Source organism: Pelodiscus sinensis, chromosome 29, assembly GCF_049634645.1.
Source record: "Pelodiscus sinensis isolate JC-2024 chromosome 29, ASM4963464v1, whole genome shotgun sequence".
NCBI classification, from domain to species: Eukaryota; Metazoa; Chordata; order Testudines; family Trionychidae; genus Pelodiscus; species Pelodiscus sinensis.
Window position 1 is genome coordinate 6571145 of NC_134739.1, and position 17728 is coordinate 6588872.

Here is a 17728-nt window from a genome sequence, read left to right on the forward strand (position 1 = left end):
GCCCCTTTACCAAGGGTAAAGTGGTAAATCTTGGATTGGTTTACTGACCTAGTCTGGTGTCCATTTCAGGAAGCATCTAAAGATTTATTGATCTCTAAATTGAACTTGGGTATGTAACTTCTTAGCTAAAAGGAAAACTGTATTTCCATGCTGAAAACTTGTCTGTCTGTCTTCCCAATTTTAACTGACACTGCTGTTGAAATGGGAGCATGGGGACATGGGGTGCATGGCCTTGCAAGAATTATAGAGTAACTTGCTGCTGCCTGCACCATGACTCTAGTGTTCAGTGCCATTGGGTGACTCTGCCAATTTAACATGCCACCTTCCCAACATCTAGTGAGTTCACTGAGGCTGGAGAACTGATCCATGAAGGTTTGATTGCTTTGAGCAATGGGTTCCAGTTTAAGGGAGGACCTGACAATCAGGATCTCTTGATTCAGCCTGAAATTGTTGGGTAGCCCTCCTGCATTGCATTGTGAAACCCTGTGGCAGTTGGATGAAGGAAAGAACCATCATTTGTGTGTGTGCAGATGCTTTAGATTCTACAACATCTGCATCTCCTCTTCTGCTTGAATTTGAATAATACTCCTGAGCATAAATCGAGACAGGGTACCAGTGATTAGGGTGTCTAAGAAATACCTTGGTATCTAAAGGGCTGAGGGATACCCATGCTCATTCCTAGCACATCTGCAGGGTTTTATATTCAGTCACTGTTAAACAAAAAACAGCCCTCCAGTATGGGAGGGAAGGGTAAAATAATTAATCTTTTTTAATGACTTGGCCAAAGCCATGCATTAAGACATTAGCTTCTCCCTGAGTCTGCGTTAATTAATGCCATCCAGAGGACAGCTTTAAACTAAGCCCACAGGCACAAGGGGTCACATTAGTGCCATCCTGGTTGTATCATGGGCAAGGGTTGTTGAAATAAGGTTCTCCTTGTGCATTATACCTAAACTGCTCTCAACATCTGTAGGAGGTGAGCGCTCTGGAGTGTGAGATCCAGCTGCTGAAGAATCTCCAACATGAGCGCATTGTTCAGTACTATGGCTGCCTGCGGGACCGAGCAGAGAAGACCTTGACCATTTTCATGGAGTATATGCCTGGGGTAAGTCTACAGTAAAGGTACACCTACACAGCAACATTAGTTCAAAATAACTTAGTGTGCTTCTATACAGCAGGCAGTTATTTCAAAATATCAAAATACGGTCAAGCTGGAGGACTTCTTACTCCAACTCCTGCAACCCTCATTGTACGAGGAGTAAGGGAAGCCGGGGGAAGAGTGCTCTATGTAGAAATAAGTGCTGTGTAGACACTCCCACTTTCGAAATAAAAGCTATTTCAAAATAAGCTACGTAGCTCAATTTGCGTGGTATATTTTGAGTTAAGCCTGGTATGTAGACACACCCTAAGTGAGCAAGCAACGTTTGAGTTAGAAACGCCGTCCCTGTTGGTTTACTCTGACCAAACCACCCTCTAATTCTGAACATTTCAACCTTGACAGCCTGTCAGAGCACTACCGTCCTTCCCCTCCCCCCACGTCTCCTTTTTTATTATGGAGGTATCCCATTCTCAACCACCCACTTGTCCTTGTCCCACACATGTCTTCCTGGACTCTGTGCACGGAACACTCTTCTCTGAGGCTATGCCTGCCTCTTCTGACAAAGCCCTCAAGCAATCAGATGAGCAATAAACAGTTGGAGTGAATCAAGGATTTATTATATAACTAAAACATGTGATACTGTATTTTTAAACCTTTCCCTGCCCTCTCACTGCATCTGATTGGAAGCCCTTTAGGGCAGAGACTGTTTCTTCCTGTGTGTCTGGACAGTGCTTACCGTGTTGTAGGTGCCTTGAGAATACATACAAATTCACGGGTCAGAAGTATGCAAAGACATGGGATGGCTCTATAGTTTCAGTGTTGGAACAATAGCTTCTAGCCACTGACATCTGAGGCAAACGTGCATATTATGTGGTGCTTAAAGGACATTGTTTTGGAAGATCTGGGAAATAATCCGATCAGGGCAGTTGAAACTTGGCCCAGTGTGATCTGCCATGATATTTACCTGTGGGATAATTTTGAGAAACTGGAATTCCCTAAGTCCCTTGCATGGCTGGATGCCATTCTTGGTGTGCCCCATGTGCAGGGGATTGGAATTTCTTTACCAGCATTTTCTGTTGGGGTCATGTATGTGCTCTGCATGTTCACACTCCCCCTCCCAAGACATAAAGGGTTAAGTTACACCAACCTCCACTCCATTCCTTATCACTAAGGCTGCGATTTAGTAACAGGTATTTTTAGTAAAAGTCATGGATGGGTCACGGGCAATAAACATAAATTCACAGGCCCATCACCCATCCATGATTTTTACTGCAAAAATACTCGTGACTAAATCTTCATGGGGAGGCCACTGCTGGCAGGGTTCTGGGACCAGAGGCGCCAGCTGCCACAGGCTACCCCAAGATCGTTGCCAGGAGCCGCTGAGTAGCAGCTGCTCCAGCAGCCCGTAGGGGCAGCCGTAGCTTCAGTGGTCCCTGGAGCCAGCTGCCAAGGACTACCACAGCTGGTCATAGGGCCACTCCAGCAGTGGCTGGCTGGGGGTTACCTGAGCATCTGGGGTCAACCACATTGGCCGTTGCAGAATTCAGAATTCACAAAGTCATGGAATTCGCGACCTCCGTAACAGATACGAAGCCCTATTTATCAATTCCTGTCTCCTCTTAGTTATTGGAGTCTCTCTTGTGCCAAAGTTTAGTGTAGTTACTGTAGTTAGCTTTTTAAAATTTTAATTTCACATCCTGTTGGCAAAAAACTTTAGCTGGTAGTCCTGCAGTGATGTTGGTAGTATCCAAACAGACCTCAGATAGTGGGTCTCCGCAAAGGGATTAAAATCTTGTTTTATACTCCATCCTACCACAGGATCATTATTTCTGGCTGCTGCCAAGGAGAAGTCAAGGCAATCTAGTCCCTCTACCACAGGGGTCAAGGAGCTTAGAATAGCTTTTTTTTCCTTGGTAGAAAAGAATTTGTTTTCAGCTAGTTTGCACCTCAGAAGAGCTGACCATATGGTAAGCACAAACTCTTGGGTAATAAGTAGATTCTGTTGTTCTTGTGGATTATTTCTGAGCAAATCTTTCCTGTTTGCTTTTTGGTATAGGGTTCCGTGAAAGACCAGCTGAAGGCCTATGGTGCACTGACAGAAAACGTGACACGAAAGTACACTCGCCAGATTCTTGAGGGAGTCTCCTATCTTCACAGCAACATGATTGTGCACAGGGACATAAAGGGTGAGAGCACCAGGCCAGTCTTGGGCACGGATGTGAAGATGGGGGGGCTGAGTGTTTATATAAGAGACTGCAAGTCATGGTTTGGGGTTTGTTTGAGCTTTAGTTGTCTGGGTGATGTCTCCTTTATGATGGCTTTCTGAGGGCCCAGAACATTGAGCATAGGAACCTTTATCTGAGAAAGAGGACAGCAGTATATGGAGGAGCTGAGGGTTGGTGGTTGTAATGATGATTTTGCGGGGCGCTCTAGTCTTTAAAATATCTCAACTGCAACTGCTGATCTTTCTCCCACATCGCAACAAAATGAGGCTTTGTCCCTGGCTGATTCTCACTCCCACTTGCCTCCTATCTGCCGTCACCTGTTTTGCTTCTTTTTTGGTTCCCTTTTAGATTAGTCTGTGCCTGGTCAAATTGGTATCTTTTCATTGGACAGGCAGGATGGCTCAAGAATACCATGCAGGTATTGCTTGAAGCTGCTGTTCTACGTATCTTACTTCCCCTATGCGGAAAATCTTCTCTGACCTTGGGCACTACTGTCTTATGTGACCCACAAAACCTTTAAGCCGCCAGTTCCCAGTATTATCCTGTTAGGAGCCAGCCAGTCTCCTTAGGGTTAACAGTAGTTGTCACACAGTTTGGTTATCCAGTGGAGGACGACGAGTATTCTGATGAGGGTGAAATTTCCTGTCCAAGCCTGTAAGTCCACATCACATCTTTACCAGACTGATAAAAATGTGTGAGTCATTGGTACTAAAACAGCCTCTTTCTACTGGGTCTTGTATGTTCACCTTCATGCTATTCACATGAGCACTGATCTTCTCTAGCAGGTTGTTCACCCCCATTCTCAATGCCACATTTACACACTTGTCTCCAAGGAAGTGGCTGGATCCCTGTCATACTCTGCATAGGGCCCTGCAAACCTAAGACTGCCCAACAGAGGGCACTCGAAATGGGGCAGAGCAGGTATACGAAGCAGCAGTGATTCCACTGTGAATGAAAAAGGCCTCAGCTTAGGCTCTAGCATAGCTCTGTACAGCAAGCCCCCATCTGCCAGTTCCCTTTGGCCAGAGTAAACAGGACCTCTAAGCAGATAACATGGGCTAACTTGTTCATTGCATGAGTTCAAAGTCATCTAATTAGTTCCATCTGCTAATCTTTGCTTTCTGGCAAGCAGAATATACACGAAACGGCCCCTTTCTGCAGAGCTATGTACAGTCTCAGCCATTGACTAGAGGGGCCCTTTATAGGCTGCCTGACCTGTTAGCAGACACCACAACAATGAGAACACTGACTCAGCGCTCTCCCTCTTCCCCTCCCCCCACCCCACCCCCTGGCCGCAACACACACACCCCTTCACTTCCTTGTGTTTTTCCCTAACGTGGCAGCTGTTGGCACAAGGCTTGTTTGCAGCCTGTAGATCAAAGATGGTGGCCTGTCAGGCCACCAGAGGCTTAATTGGGGAAGATCCTATCATGGTCCCAGGCACATATGGGTGAGATGTACAGCTTGGAAATCCAGCAGCAGGACTGTACATCAGCTGCCTGAATTCGTTTCCTTCCAGGAGCCAATATTCTCCGTGACTCTGCTGGGAATGTGAAGCTTGGAGACTTTGGGGCCAGCAAGCGGCTGCAGACCATCTGCATGTCTGGAACCGGTATCCGCTCTGTCACCGGCACGCCGTACTGGATGAGCCCAGAGGTGATCAGTGGAGAAGGTTATGGAAGGAAAGCAGATGTTTGGTGAGAAGTTGCTCAAGCTTTATCAATATTCCATGCAAAGATTTACAGCTTTCCTTGAGACGAAGGTGGTGCGGTCAGTTGTTAATGAATCGGCCCTGCCTCTATAGAATTGGATTCAGATTTAGCCTGGATCAGACATGAAAATGAATTTGACGCAATATGGGCTAGCTGATAGTGTGAGACCTGGAGCTTTTGGACTGTTGTGCAATCTCATCTTCAGAAATCCATTCCTCAAAGCTGTGGTCCCCAACTATTGCATCACTGCATGGAGGCAGGAGGGAAGAAGCTACGGAGATGTTTTTCCAAGACACACTCTCTCCTGTTGTTGTATTTCCATCCTTCACATATCCATTAATTGTGTCATATCTTAGGGTACATCTAGACTACACGCTTTTGTCGACAGAAGTTTTGTCGACAGATACTGTCGACAAAGCTTCTGTCGACAAAGAGCATCTAGACTACATCCAGTTCTGTTGACAAAGCAAGCTGCTTTGTCGACATGGCAGTGTAGACGCAAAGGACAGTTTACATGCAATAACGCCTTCTGTCGACAGAACTCTGTCAACAGAAGGCGTTATTCCTCATAAAATGAGGTTTACCAGCGTCAACAAAATTGCTGAGTTCTGTCGACGTTATGTCGACAGAACTCCGTGGTAGTGTAGACGCAGGTTTAGTTTTGTCGACAAAAGTCCACTTTTGTCGACAAAACCCTGTAGTCTAGACACACCCTAAGTTAGACAGAAAGCCAATTGGGATACAGTCCTGACTTTAGCTGGTCTACAGTGCCATAAATATGCATACTGGTGTATACAGAACCGTGGGGTAGGAATGCGTTGGACTAGGAAAGTAGGGGAGCTGTAGGTTGGGATTGAGGTGAATTGGCAGACAGGCATATGGAAATGATATACATTCTGATTAGCACAAGTCAGGAAACTGTACTCACGCAATAGAGGAATTAACAGTCCCAAATCCCTGAAGTATTAGTTTTTAGAGACAGTGGGCTGGCCAGCGCCATAGTTAAGTTTTGTAGCTTTAATAAGAGTTACCCTTAAAAGCAATGCTTATGTCTCCTGAAATAAATGAGGACTGGATTATTTTTCCTACAACTACTTAACAGAATTGTAACTGATAATTTTGCCCATTATACAGTGGTCTCTCCCAACTAGGAAGCTCTGGGAAAGAATGGAGCTTGTGTGCTTCCCCCAGGATTGATGCAGTTGTAAATTTCCTCTTGGTGCTGACACTGGTCCATTCCCATCAGAGCAGCACTGCTGTTGGCTGACCTCCAGGTTTTACAATCCTGATGCTTATTCTGAGGTCAGAATTTTCCAATCCCATGTTAGTCTCAGAGTAGATGTGTATGGGAGAGAGACAGAATTGTAACCAATCTGGCGCTCAGTCTCCGTTGCCGACCTCTCCAGTTTTTTTTATAGCAAAATATGTGAGTTATTTGTTATTTCTGGAAAAACTTGACATAAAAAACATTCCTGCTGTTTGCTGAATATGTTAAAGAAACTGGATCTGCTTAAATGGTATAAATCAGTCTAAATAGTAAAATATCCCTGCTTGGTCTTGAGCAAAGCCCAGCACATCAGCACACATGGTTTGCATTTTCTGTTCTCTTACTAAATTTTAAACTGCGGGGAAACCAGTATTAAACGTTTTTGCTGGGTTTAAACCCCGTCAAACAACTGGTACTTGAGAATGCATCAGATTTAATTCCTTTCCTACCCTGCTTTAGCGATTGCTGGGAATCTGCCTTTGATGAAACGTCTTATTCTTCGCAAAGCAGATCAGAGAGTTTAACTTAAAGGTGGATAGGACTTTTCCCCCTATTTAATAGGGAAGCGGGAAGTGTGATTGGAGAGCCAGGAACTTCTCGGCTGTGAGTGATTCCCTCTTGGCCTTGGGCTGGTCACTTCATTCTTCTTGAGCAAAATTCACTGCCATTATGCATAGGCACATGAGATACCACAGCTACATGGGCTTCGAATCCCTGCCAAGTCTGGTGCTCTGCTCTGTAAGAGGGGGATAATGAGCTTTCCTTCCACACACAGACAGCAAGGCTCCTAGGCTTTGTCTACACTACGAGTTTAGCTGAAAGAGGCAATGCAAATAAAGCACGGATTAGCATTTCTTCGCGCTTCATTTGCATAATCTCTTTCGGTCCGTTTTTGCGCAAAAATCTGCTGAAAATGCTAATCCGCGTTTCATTTGCATTGCCTCGTTCGGCAACACTCAGTGTAGCATAGCCCTAATGTCTTCCAACTCTGAAGAGTGATTTTTTTTTTCAAAATGGCCCTGTGTGATTCCACATGTTTGACTTACTGCTTGTAGGGGTACAGAGGTCTTATTCTGTCTTGAAGCCCTGCAAACCTGCCCCTGGGATGTGTGAGTTTGGCTGGGTGTTAGCCTGTCGTGCACAAGCACCTGTGATGCCAATTCAGAAGGTCAAATGATGCTTTCAGTGGGATCTGTGTGGACCTGTTGCCTTCAATGTGTAGCACAGGTGTTAACTGAGGACAGAGTTTGAAGTCATAGGCTTCTACAGGTGTAACTTAAAAAATTGTTGGAGATGTGTGAGCCACAGTAGAACCCAGCTCGCTCTCCCAGAGCTGCCGACACCTAGCACAGTACGAAAAAGTAGCGACATCACTTGTCAGCAGGTCTGGCTTGGAATCCATGCAGGGAGTAGATCTGTGTATGAGGCCGTTTTTATCATCCCTTTTCAGAGCAGAGCAGAGCAGTACCTGGCCCCTAGCTGCTAGCAATTCCTCTGTGAATGTGAAGCGTTGTTGTATGAAGCCCCATCTCATTTTTTTTTTCTGTCTGCTTCTCCAGGAGCCTCGGCTGCACTGTCGTGGAGATGCTGACTGAGAAACCCCCCTGGGCAGAATATGAAGCCATGGCAGCCATTTTCAAAATTGCCACACAGCCAACCAATCCCCAGCTCCCTTCTCACATATCGGAACATTGCCGGGACTTTCTAAAGAGAATCTTTGTGGAAGCCAGGCAGAGACCTTCAGCCGAAGAGCTGCTCAGACATCACTTTGCACAGCTCCTGTACTGAATTACCTCCTCTGCCAGCCATCCCGCAGGGCTTTCAGCGCCCCTGTCTGGCGAAACCATGCAAGTGACCATTGCGGAGCTGCCTCTTCAGAATGCTGTCTCAGCTGTCGTAGCCCTCTGGGCACGTGATGCTGAGGAACCTGGGGTCTGTTCTGTTCTGCAGGACTGATGCTCATTCCACCAATGGCTGCGCAGCACCGAGCTGCATTTTGGCCTTGTTATCTTGTGGTGAGGTTGCAGCTGGCTGCATGTTTTCTGCAGGCACAAGCAGAGGGACATAGGAAGCTTCTTGTTGAATGTAAATAGGCAACAGCAATCTGGACCAAAGTGGGAACTGGAGGAGCTATGTTCAGAGTAGAAACCTACGACAGCCGTCCAAACCCGCCCTCCACAGGGGCTTTACAGTGGGGATTGCACTCCTTTCCAGACTGCTAGGGCTGCCAGGTTTCTGCAGTACAAGAATCCAGCAAAGCCATGTGTCATTGAGCACACGCTCTATATATAATTATATATTTTTCTTCTTAAGTATTCAGCATCTGAAGGTGTTCAGAAAATATTGATTCAAAAATATGTGAATAGTATTATTTTATAGTGAAACCAGGGGTGGGGGGGGTTGCTTTGCTATCCAACTGTCAAGATAATCAGAAAGGAGGTTCCAGCAGAACATATGCTCTATAGGGCCTAGGCTAGAAGGCTCTCCCAGTGAGGTTAGGGAGTCCATACTTGATTCCCAAGGCCAAACTTATCCTAGCATCAAGACATGGTATCCTCATTGTACAACCCTAAGACTGCTAGTTCCAAACAAAACTCTTCTTTCTGCCGTACCTGTCTTTTCAAAGTGATACATTATTTTTACCAATCCCTTTAACCAAAGATGATTTCAATGCTGCCAGAGAACTTACTTCAGGGAAAGGTTACATATTTGCATTAGGCCAGACTGACACAGATATGCGGAGAAATTGCCCTTTCCTGCATAGGAATGAGTTTACTGGACACTAGTTTCCTGGGTCTTCTAGGGTGAAACCAAAGGCGATCTTTCCCTGCATGTTTCAGTGTGTGCAGAAATACTCAATTCAGGTTTCCATGATCTTTTAAAAAATATTAGAGAAGCTTTTCTAATTGAGCCATGTCAGTCAGTGAGGCAAAGGTAAAGAGCATTTGTTTTGCCTGTCTGAAAGCAACTGGAAAAATGAGTCTTGCTCTATAGTATCTAGTCATGGATACATACCAAGTTTCTGATATCTGTGCCCCTTGTGGCTTGCTAGTCTCAAAATGCTGCATTATGATTGGTACACTACTAATCTACCTGGTCTTAGTGACAGGACTGAAGGCAATAAGATCCAATTTAAAAGCACTATTGAAGCAGGTTGTCATGTTTTTTATTGAACAGGCTCCTCACCTAGGAATAAATAAGACCTTGGGTTAATAAAACTGTAAAGGCGTAATCTAAAGTGGTTTCAGGGATCAGACTGAGAGGGTCCGTTCTGGTCAGTTTCATGGTCACAATTTTAAAAATGGTAAATGTCATTATCTCAGCTATTTAAATCTGAAATGTCAGTGTCGTATTTGTAGGAGTTCTGACCCAAACAGGAACTGAGGGGTGGTCACAATGTTATTGTAGGGGGCTTTGCGAAACTTCTGTGCTGCTGCTGATGGCAGCGCTGGAGAGTGGCAGCTGCTGGCTGGGAACCCAGCTCTGTAAGCAGAAAGACTGCCAGCAGCAGCACAGGCGTATGGGTAGCATGGTATGATATTGCCACCCAGCTCTGAAGTCAGCACAGAAGTAAGGGTGGCAATACTGAGACATGCCCCCTAAAATAACTTTGTGGCTGTCCTAGAATTCTTTTAGGTCAGGACCCCCAGTTTGAAAAACACTGGTCTTGTCACAAGCAATCTGAATAGCATAGCGTAAAAGTCCGCAAGACCACATTTCACAGGGGGGAAACCAGATTTCATGATCTGTGATGTGTTTTTCATAGCTGTGAATTCAATAAGACCCTATGTATAAGCAGTGAAAGTGGGCTAGTGATTATTATCCGTTTCACTTTCAGGCTCTCAGCCTCTAACATAAGAATGCAGTATTTAGAATCATAGAATAATAGGACTGGAAGGGACCTCAAGAGGTCATCGAGTCCAGCCCCCCGCCCTCAAGGCAGGACCAAACTCCGTCTACACCATCCCTGACAGATGTCTATCCAAGGGTGGGAGCATCTTTCTGGGAATTATTTAATTCCTATGGACACACATCTGTTGATCTTACAAAAACCTAGATTTTGAGCCACATTTTTCCAGACAGCATCCCTGTTATCAACATATGGCCTCACTATGCATTGTCATCATTTGCACCAGTGAAAAGTGGAGTTAGATGCTACCACTCTGCTTTGGGAGCATTTTACACACTCTTTGCTCTGGTGTGAATGACCACATCAAGTGCAGGACAATGGAAAACTGGACTCGTTCTCAATAGAAGTAGAACTGAATAGTCCTTCCATTGCCAATGGCAGCATTATTCAAGCCCGTGGTTTATCACTTGCAGCCAGCTCTTAACTTTCAAAATATACCAAAGATTAGCACCTTTTCCTGCTTCAGAATTTAACTTGCAGGTATCCAGCAGCCACGAGAACCAGTGCAACATTTCTGTCTTGATTTGGCCCATTTTTACCTAGTTTGTTCTCACAAGGCCTGCTTCCATGGTCTTTACTCCTTATCCAGCACACCTCTCTTTGGGAGAACACAATAGGGGGCTGAGGAGATGGTGTAAATGGTTTAACGTTTCAAAGCAACTAAACCTCAGGATCTGTGGTAGCTTTTACCTCATACGTATCCGTGGAACGCTGTTCTGGAGCAGAGCAAATAGCATCCTGCACTGACGTGCCAAGTCCTTCACCCTGCCGGCACTCTGACCTTATCCAGAGCCCTGGAACTCCCTGCCAGTACTGAAATGTGCCTACTCTGTGTATACACTTGTATTCCAGTTTCTATTATTGGAGGAGTGATTGTACAGTGACAGAAGCCTTCTGTCTGAGAACATGGAAAGCCAGCTTGAACTTCTTGTATTCCAGTACCTGACCCAGTGCCGCCTGCTTGGCACAAGTACAAGCCAAAGCATTACTTGTATGTTTGGAGATGCACTTTTATGAATGTAGTTTATATCGCTCTTTTTTAGCTCTTTTTACATCATGTAAACATTGTTGCCTCATACTTTTATTTATATCGTAAAATCATATTTGGTGATTTTTATATATAGCGACTTGACTGTTACGGGGTGGGGGGGGAAATTTGACACCTTTATGAATTTAAAAAGGAAAAAGCAGCTGGTTTTGCAGAGTATTTGCTGATGGTTTATAACGAGTAGTGCCGGTCCAAATGCCGCCTTTGCTTCCTCACGGGGCCTGCCAGGCCCTCGCCCCCTTCATACAAATTGAAAATCTAAAATGCTTATTCTGTCCCAATTAAAGCAACCATGAGGCTTCTCTCTCGTTCGCACTGAGTCCTGTCTGTAGAAAGGGCCTTAAAGGGAGCAGCAGTTGCATTTGCCCACTACTACAAGATCTCTTGGCTTTGCCAGTGTTGTGTAAATGACAATAGAACCCATTTTGGGGGCTTGTCTGCCTAACATTAAGTACTGGTGACTATTCCAAATCTTATTTTACATCTTCAGCTGCTCCGGCCAGCAAGGGAGGGAAACTCAGTGCTTGTTCTGAGCTCTAGGATCCTCAGGCTAAAGGCCCTGTAGTAATGAAGAGAATTAGAAGCTCTGAGGGATTACCCGGTCGTAAACCCTTGCTCCTGGGACAGTTCAGGCCTCAACTCATTTAAGGTGAAGAATCTGCAAAATCCTCATTGGAAAGGAGATTGCCTCACCGCTATGTCCCGTGCAATCCACTTAGCCTTGGAACGGATCCAGTTTAGAGGGGATTTAATTTTCATTGAGCTTGTGGGGAAACAAACACTTGGCATTTTGGTCTTGGTGTGACGATTCTGTGCATTCCAGGTTATCCACTTGCTCTCCAGCAGATCTGATTTCTCTCCCAGTCACTGTAAATCGCAGCAGTTTGGCTTCTGTTCTTGGTGGGGGGCGGGGTATTCCAAAGGGCTGCAGATCACAAAACCCATTCCCTAACTTTGCAAAACAAAGTGGGCCCTAGGGGAAATTGGTACCTACTTTGCTGATGTACATTCTTTCTGAGGTATCCGCAGGCTTGCCTAACTTGTGCTGCCTCAGGAACCATATATCCCCCTGTGTAACCGCTGTCGGGTATATGACCACAAGGTGCCCCACACCATACAGTAGCTTGGTGCTTAGTCTCTGTTGCTGCTGGGTGGGAGGGGTTTTGAGTGTCTGAATATGAACTGAAACCTGTGTACAGCACCAAGCACTCCCTGCAATTGGGAATCAAGATTCGATTTTTTTTTCCAGAGGCCTGCCATTGGGATTTGGGCACCAACAGCCAGAAGTCCTGTGACCATCCCAGGTGCAGCTGGGAGCTGATCATGCATACTAGGTCTGAATTTCCCCACTGGGAGGGAGACGTACCTGAGAGGCAGTTTAGGGGACTCTGGAGTCCATAACTACACATCTGGGGAGCAGGGAGATGTTACGGTCTTAACCTGGGTTGTGCAGAAGACCTTGAACCAGTAGTTTATCTGATTTATGTATTCTGACCAGGGGCTTGCAGTGCAAAGCCAGACCAATGTATCGTTTATTTACAATAAAATGATCATTTATATGAAAGCTGGCTGCTTTGATGTGAACACGCCCGGGGGACCAGTATCAGATCGGACCAGCTTCTGCTGATGAAAGTGAGAAGCTGTGGAGCTTCACGGAACTTGTCCTTTCCACCAAGAGAAGTTGCCTCTCCAGTTAGTATTCCCTTTCTCACCTCGTGTGTTGTGTGCAAGGTCTAACATGATGACGACAACCTTCAAATGACTCCCTTGCCTTGAGGGTCTCTGGTAACTGGGCGGGCAATTCCACGCACAGGGCTGTCGCCAAATCTCTCCCCTTGCAGAAGACTCTGAGCATCAGCTCTTCCTGTCGTCTGTGCAACTCTAAGGGAGACCACAGAATAGGATGGAAGTGTCTGTGCTTCTCTGGGTACTTCCAAGGCCCCCTGTCACAATGGCAACTGAATGCCCTCAGAGAACTGAAAATAGAAATGCCATTCTCCGTTTCCAGCTTGCCAGAGAACAGCTTGATTGATGTATCAGGCGTTTGGAGAGAGAGCAGAGTCAATGAAAGGCTCTGCCTTTTGCTCTGAAGGGCGGTGAACCCCATGTTCCAGCCCCCTTTAGCAGGGAGTTCCAGGATCTAAGGCTGACTCCTGCGAAAGCTCTGTGTCCCACGCTGTGTAAGAACGTTACGGCTGATGTGGAACATGGCTATGGTAGGAGGTCATTGTGGGGAAGGGGGAGAGAGGGTCTTTTGGAGACCTGCGGTCAATCCCATGGAGGACTCAGAAGCAGCACTGGATTCAGATCGATGGTGAGACCGTGCGTAGACCTGGGGTGATGTGCTTTTGGCAAAGTGGTGTGTTTGGCTGTGGAGCTCTTGGGGGAAGTAACCTGGAGAAGTCCATGAAAACCTCTATGGCAGTTCTCACCTACAAAGGGCAGTCAGATGCTGCCAGCTGCACCCCTGACGGAAATAACCAGAGACAATGGCAGTCAACATTATTTTCCCTTGAGTGTTGCCAGCTGGTCCTTCCTGAAAATAAACCAATCCAAGAACCAGTCTGTTGTGTATGGGGCATGTCATGGAAATAGACACATTGGGCTTGAAAGTGAGGAGGAATCCATCAGTCTCGTTGCTCAGAACTGTGGTGAGGCTGGGGAAGTTGCTTCGGGGATTTAGATGCCAACTCCCACTGTCCCGTGTCTCTCCAAGCCTGACTCATTTGTGGTATCCCAGGAGAAAGCACAAATCAATAGTGCTTCCCTCAATCCCCTGGGAACCACTTTCCTCAAACTCGCACTGGCTTTTTCTGGGGCCTTTTCAAATTGGTTCTGCTCTTGCCTTAGTCACTTGAACAGTGCCAGGTTCTTCCTTTGAACCTCTGGCTTCCCTGAGCCTCACGTGCCTCCAGGATACTTTTCTCAAGACTGAGAGTAGCTAGTTACTAATATTTAGGTGTTGGTTGTAGTGAAGTATGGTGGGACATGAGTAAAGGCAGGTTAACAGTCTGATGCAATATCAACCCCTAAGAGTGAAACAACTGAGGGTTTTTTTTAAAGGGTCTTACAGTCCCAAAGCATTTGCAACCCAGAGACCAGAGGCTGGCTGGAGCCACAGTTCTCATACAATGCTAGAAATGACCTCACATCTCCTTACTCTCTTTCATAGGGAATCATAGATCACTAGAACTGGAAGGAACTTTGAGAGGTTCTCAAGTCCAGTCCCCTGCATTCATGGCAAGACCAAGCACCACCTAAATCAGGGGTGGCCAACCCATTAAATGAGAAGAGCTGAAACAGCGGTAGAAAAAATGTGGAGAGCTGCACCAAAATTATTGAGCAAAAAAAAAAAAAACTGTCCCTTTAAAAACCTGCACCCAGAAAGCACCGGGGTCCGATTGTAGGGGCACGAGGGGTGGCTTCATAAGCTATAAGGGAGGCTTCATGAGCTGCACTTTCAGGGGTGAAGAACTGCAGGTTGGCCACCCTTGACCTAGATCATCCCTGACAGATGTTTATCCAACCTGCTCTTAAAAACCTCGGATGATGGAGATTCCACAACCTCCCTAGGCAATTTATTCCAGTGTTTAATCACCCTGACAATTATTCCTAATGTCCAACCTAAACCTCCCTTGCTGCAATTTGAGCCCTTTTATCTGGATCCTTTGATTCCTGGTCTTGCAGAATGAAGAGCCTGGCATCTCCGGGGGAGTCACTAAAATCAGGTGTCACCTTCTCTTTCCCCTTTTAGAACAATAGATACTTTCTGTCCCTCACATAACACTGACACGCTTCCCAACAAACATCCTTGCATGCTGAGTCTTCTGCCAAAGTCTAGGTGGCTCTTCCCATCGTTGTCTTATTTCTTAAATAGTTTCCCTTCTCTGGCTTGTGGTGGTGGTGGAGATAGAGGAAAATAACTGGCTGCGGTGGGGTGTGTGTGTGTGTGGGGGGGTGACTAAGCACAGTGCTGATAGATTTAGTGACTTCTCACCCTTCATGAGAAACAAAGGGTAAAATGCCAAGAGTAACAGGGACGTATGCCGGTGGGGTGGCGCTGAGATGGCTGTTTCCCTTTGAAAGGAGCAGTGCTTTTTTTGTGATGGTACTGCCCAGAGCTTACCTGGAAAGAATGGCAGGTACTGGTACCTCTGTATGGAAATGTCCGATGGTCAGCTGGACTGTGTGTCTTAAAGGGGCTGTGTCTCTGAAAAGGGCAATGCCGGACTTTTTTTTTTCTCTCAACTTTTCCCCTGAAATACCAACACCTTTCTTTGGGGGGTGGGGGGGAAGTACTGGAAAGGAGCATTTGATTGCGGAGATGAAGGCAGACATTATAAATCTTTGTTATATGCGCCCTTAATGGTTGTTCCTAGTTGGACAATAACTCCTGAATTTGTGGGGCCCTTGTTTTCTGGCGTGTGTGGTGTGTATTGTTACGTCAAGGCTTTCGTCTCATGTACTGTCCTCTCACGTGTTGCTGTGATCATCGCCAGGTGCCTGCCCGTTGTTGTGACTCAGCCTTGACGATGTAAACATGTGGTGGAGGCTCACTGTGTTTTCCCTCTGACCCCTACGTGGCTGAGAACTGGAGCACGTCCATGTTTCTCTCCAGAGAGTCTCTCACGTTTTAGCTCCACCTCAGGTCTGTCCGAGTCCCTCAGCCGGGAAAAAGCACAGGCCTGGAGAGGGGGAGGGCTAAGCGTGAGGCTTGTACTGAGTTGCGACATAAAGACCTCGTACCTCAAATAAGCTGCCATGGAATGAGGTCTGGGGGGGCACCAAAGGGCCCTGCTGTTCCTCAGTTGGACGTGAGTTGCCCGGCGCCTCGTGCCGCATGGCCGTGCCCTGCCCACACAGAACAGGGTGGGCAGCGCCACAGCGGGGACATGGCTAAGAGGGTTGCGTTTTCCGCTGCGGTTAAGAACAAGGTCTAGGGCTCTGTTGGATGAGGGAGGAGCTGGCTCTGTTCTTACCCCCGCTCTTGCTGGGTTTTTTGCTCAACTTCCCGACCCTCCCCCCTTCTCCAGAAAAATCTAAAGTGACTAGGGCAGCGTTTCCCAAACTATGGGCAGTGGCCTGGTACCAGGCCGTGGGAAAAAGATACCGGGCCTCAGCATGGCTGCTGGGAGGAGAGCAGAGCGGGGCAGGCTGGGAGGAGGCGGGGAGGAACCGGCTGCCGGGAAGCAGTGCTGGGGGCAGCGTGGCTGTCCCGGCGGAGATCTGGGCGGGTGGACAAAGCAGGGTTGGGGGCAGCGGGGCTGTCCCTCAGGGATGGGGGGAGGGGTGGCAGGAGCAGGGCTGGGGGCAGCGGGGCTGTCCGCTGGCGGTGATCGGAGAGGGCAGACGGTGGAACCAGGGCTGCACGTGGGGGGGGGGAGCTGGCCAGGGGAGATCAGGAGGAGGAGGACGGGAGAATCAGCTGCCGGAAGCAGGGCTGGACGGGGGCAGCGGGGCTGGTGGTTTTCGGGGGAGCAGGGCTGACCGGGGGAGATTGGCGGGTGGCGGGGGAACCGGCCGCTGGAAGCAGGGCTGGACGGGGGCAGCAGGGCAGGACTGGGGAGATTGGGAAGAGGAAGGGGGGGGGAGCGGGACTGACCTGGGCACATGCAGACCCTGGCAGACGAGTGAGTCTGGCCAGCGATTCCATTTTGCCCCCTCCCCCCACATACCCTCCCTGGAGTAGTTGCGAACTGCCCGGCGGGTAGACACGCTCAGACAGCGCGAGCACATCTACCAGCCAGGCAGCTAAGGACTAATCCACCTCATTAGACAATACCAGGCATTTCATGTGTCTGGTAACTTCTCAATTTCTTTCCCAGACAAAACCTTCAAATACCGGACTGTCCAGTACAAAACCGGACACCTGGCAACCCTCCCCTTCCTTGCACCCTCCCTCCTAGCCAGATACCCCACCCCCACTCTGCTCCTGCTCCCGCCTCCTAAAGTGCTCATGTGGCACCCGGTCCCCCAAGCCCTGGCCCAGGCTGGGTGGAGGATGCGGCCGGATGAAACACTGAAAATTTATTCATTTTTCATTCTTTTTTTTCTATGCGTTTATATTTTTGGGCTGCAAAAGACAGCACTGAAAAAGAACAGGTTCCAACTAAAGTAAAAAGTTTGGGAAACTCTGATCTAGCAGCTTTCTATCCATCCTACAGTCCATTTATCCAATCCATAGTCCCTTAACTTGCTGGCAAGAATATTGTGGGGGACCGTATCAAAAGCTTTGCTAATGCTGGCACTGGGGGCTTTGGGAGGACCAGAAACAACTTATTTTAATATTCATCATTTGCTTATTGAATATGCAAATATATGTTACCGGTCCTCCAAAAGCCTGTGAATGGATTTACTGGTCCCCATGTCAAAAAGTTTGGGAACCGCTGGACTAGGGGTTTTCAGGCTGGCCGCTCCCTCCCTCCCTCCACTGCGCTGGGAGCCGACCTTGGTGCCGTGTGCGCGCC

General features: G+C 47.4%; 1 protein-coding gene across 5 annotated transcripts in view; it reads left to right on the forward strand.

The window, feature by feature from the left end:
* The window catches only part of MAP3K3 (mitogen-activated protein kinase kinase kinase 3), a 62056-nt gene extending 49231 nt beyond the window's left edge, over positions 1–12825 (forward strand). For all 5 annotated transcript variants that reach the window (XM_075911503.1, XM_025185980.2, XM_025185981.2 and 2 more), the window contains 4 exons: positions 974–1105; positions 3156–3285; positions 4844–5021; positions 7863–12825. In XM_075911503.1, coding sequence (XP_075767618.1) covers positions 974–1105; positions 3156–3285; positions 4844–5021; positions 7863–8091 — 669 coding nt within the window. In that variant the 3' untranslated portion in view covers positions 8092–12825. The remainder of the gene's footprint in view (positions 1–973; positions 1106–3155; positions 3286–4843; positions 5022–7862) is intronic.
* The last annotated feature ends 4903 nt before the right edge of the window (positions 12826–17728 follow it).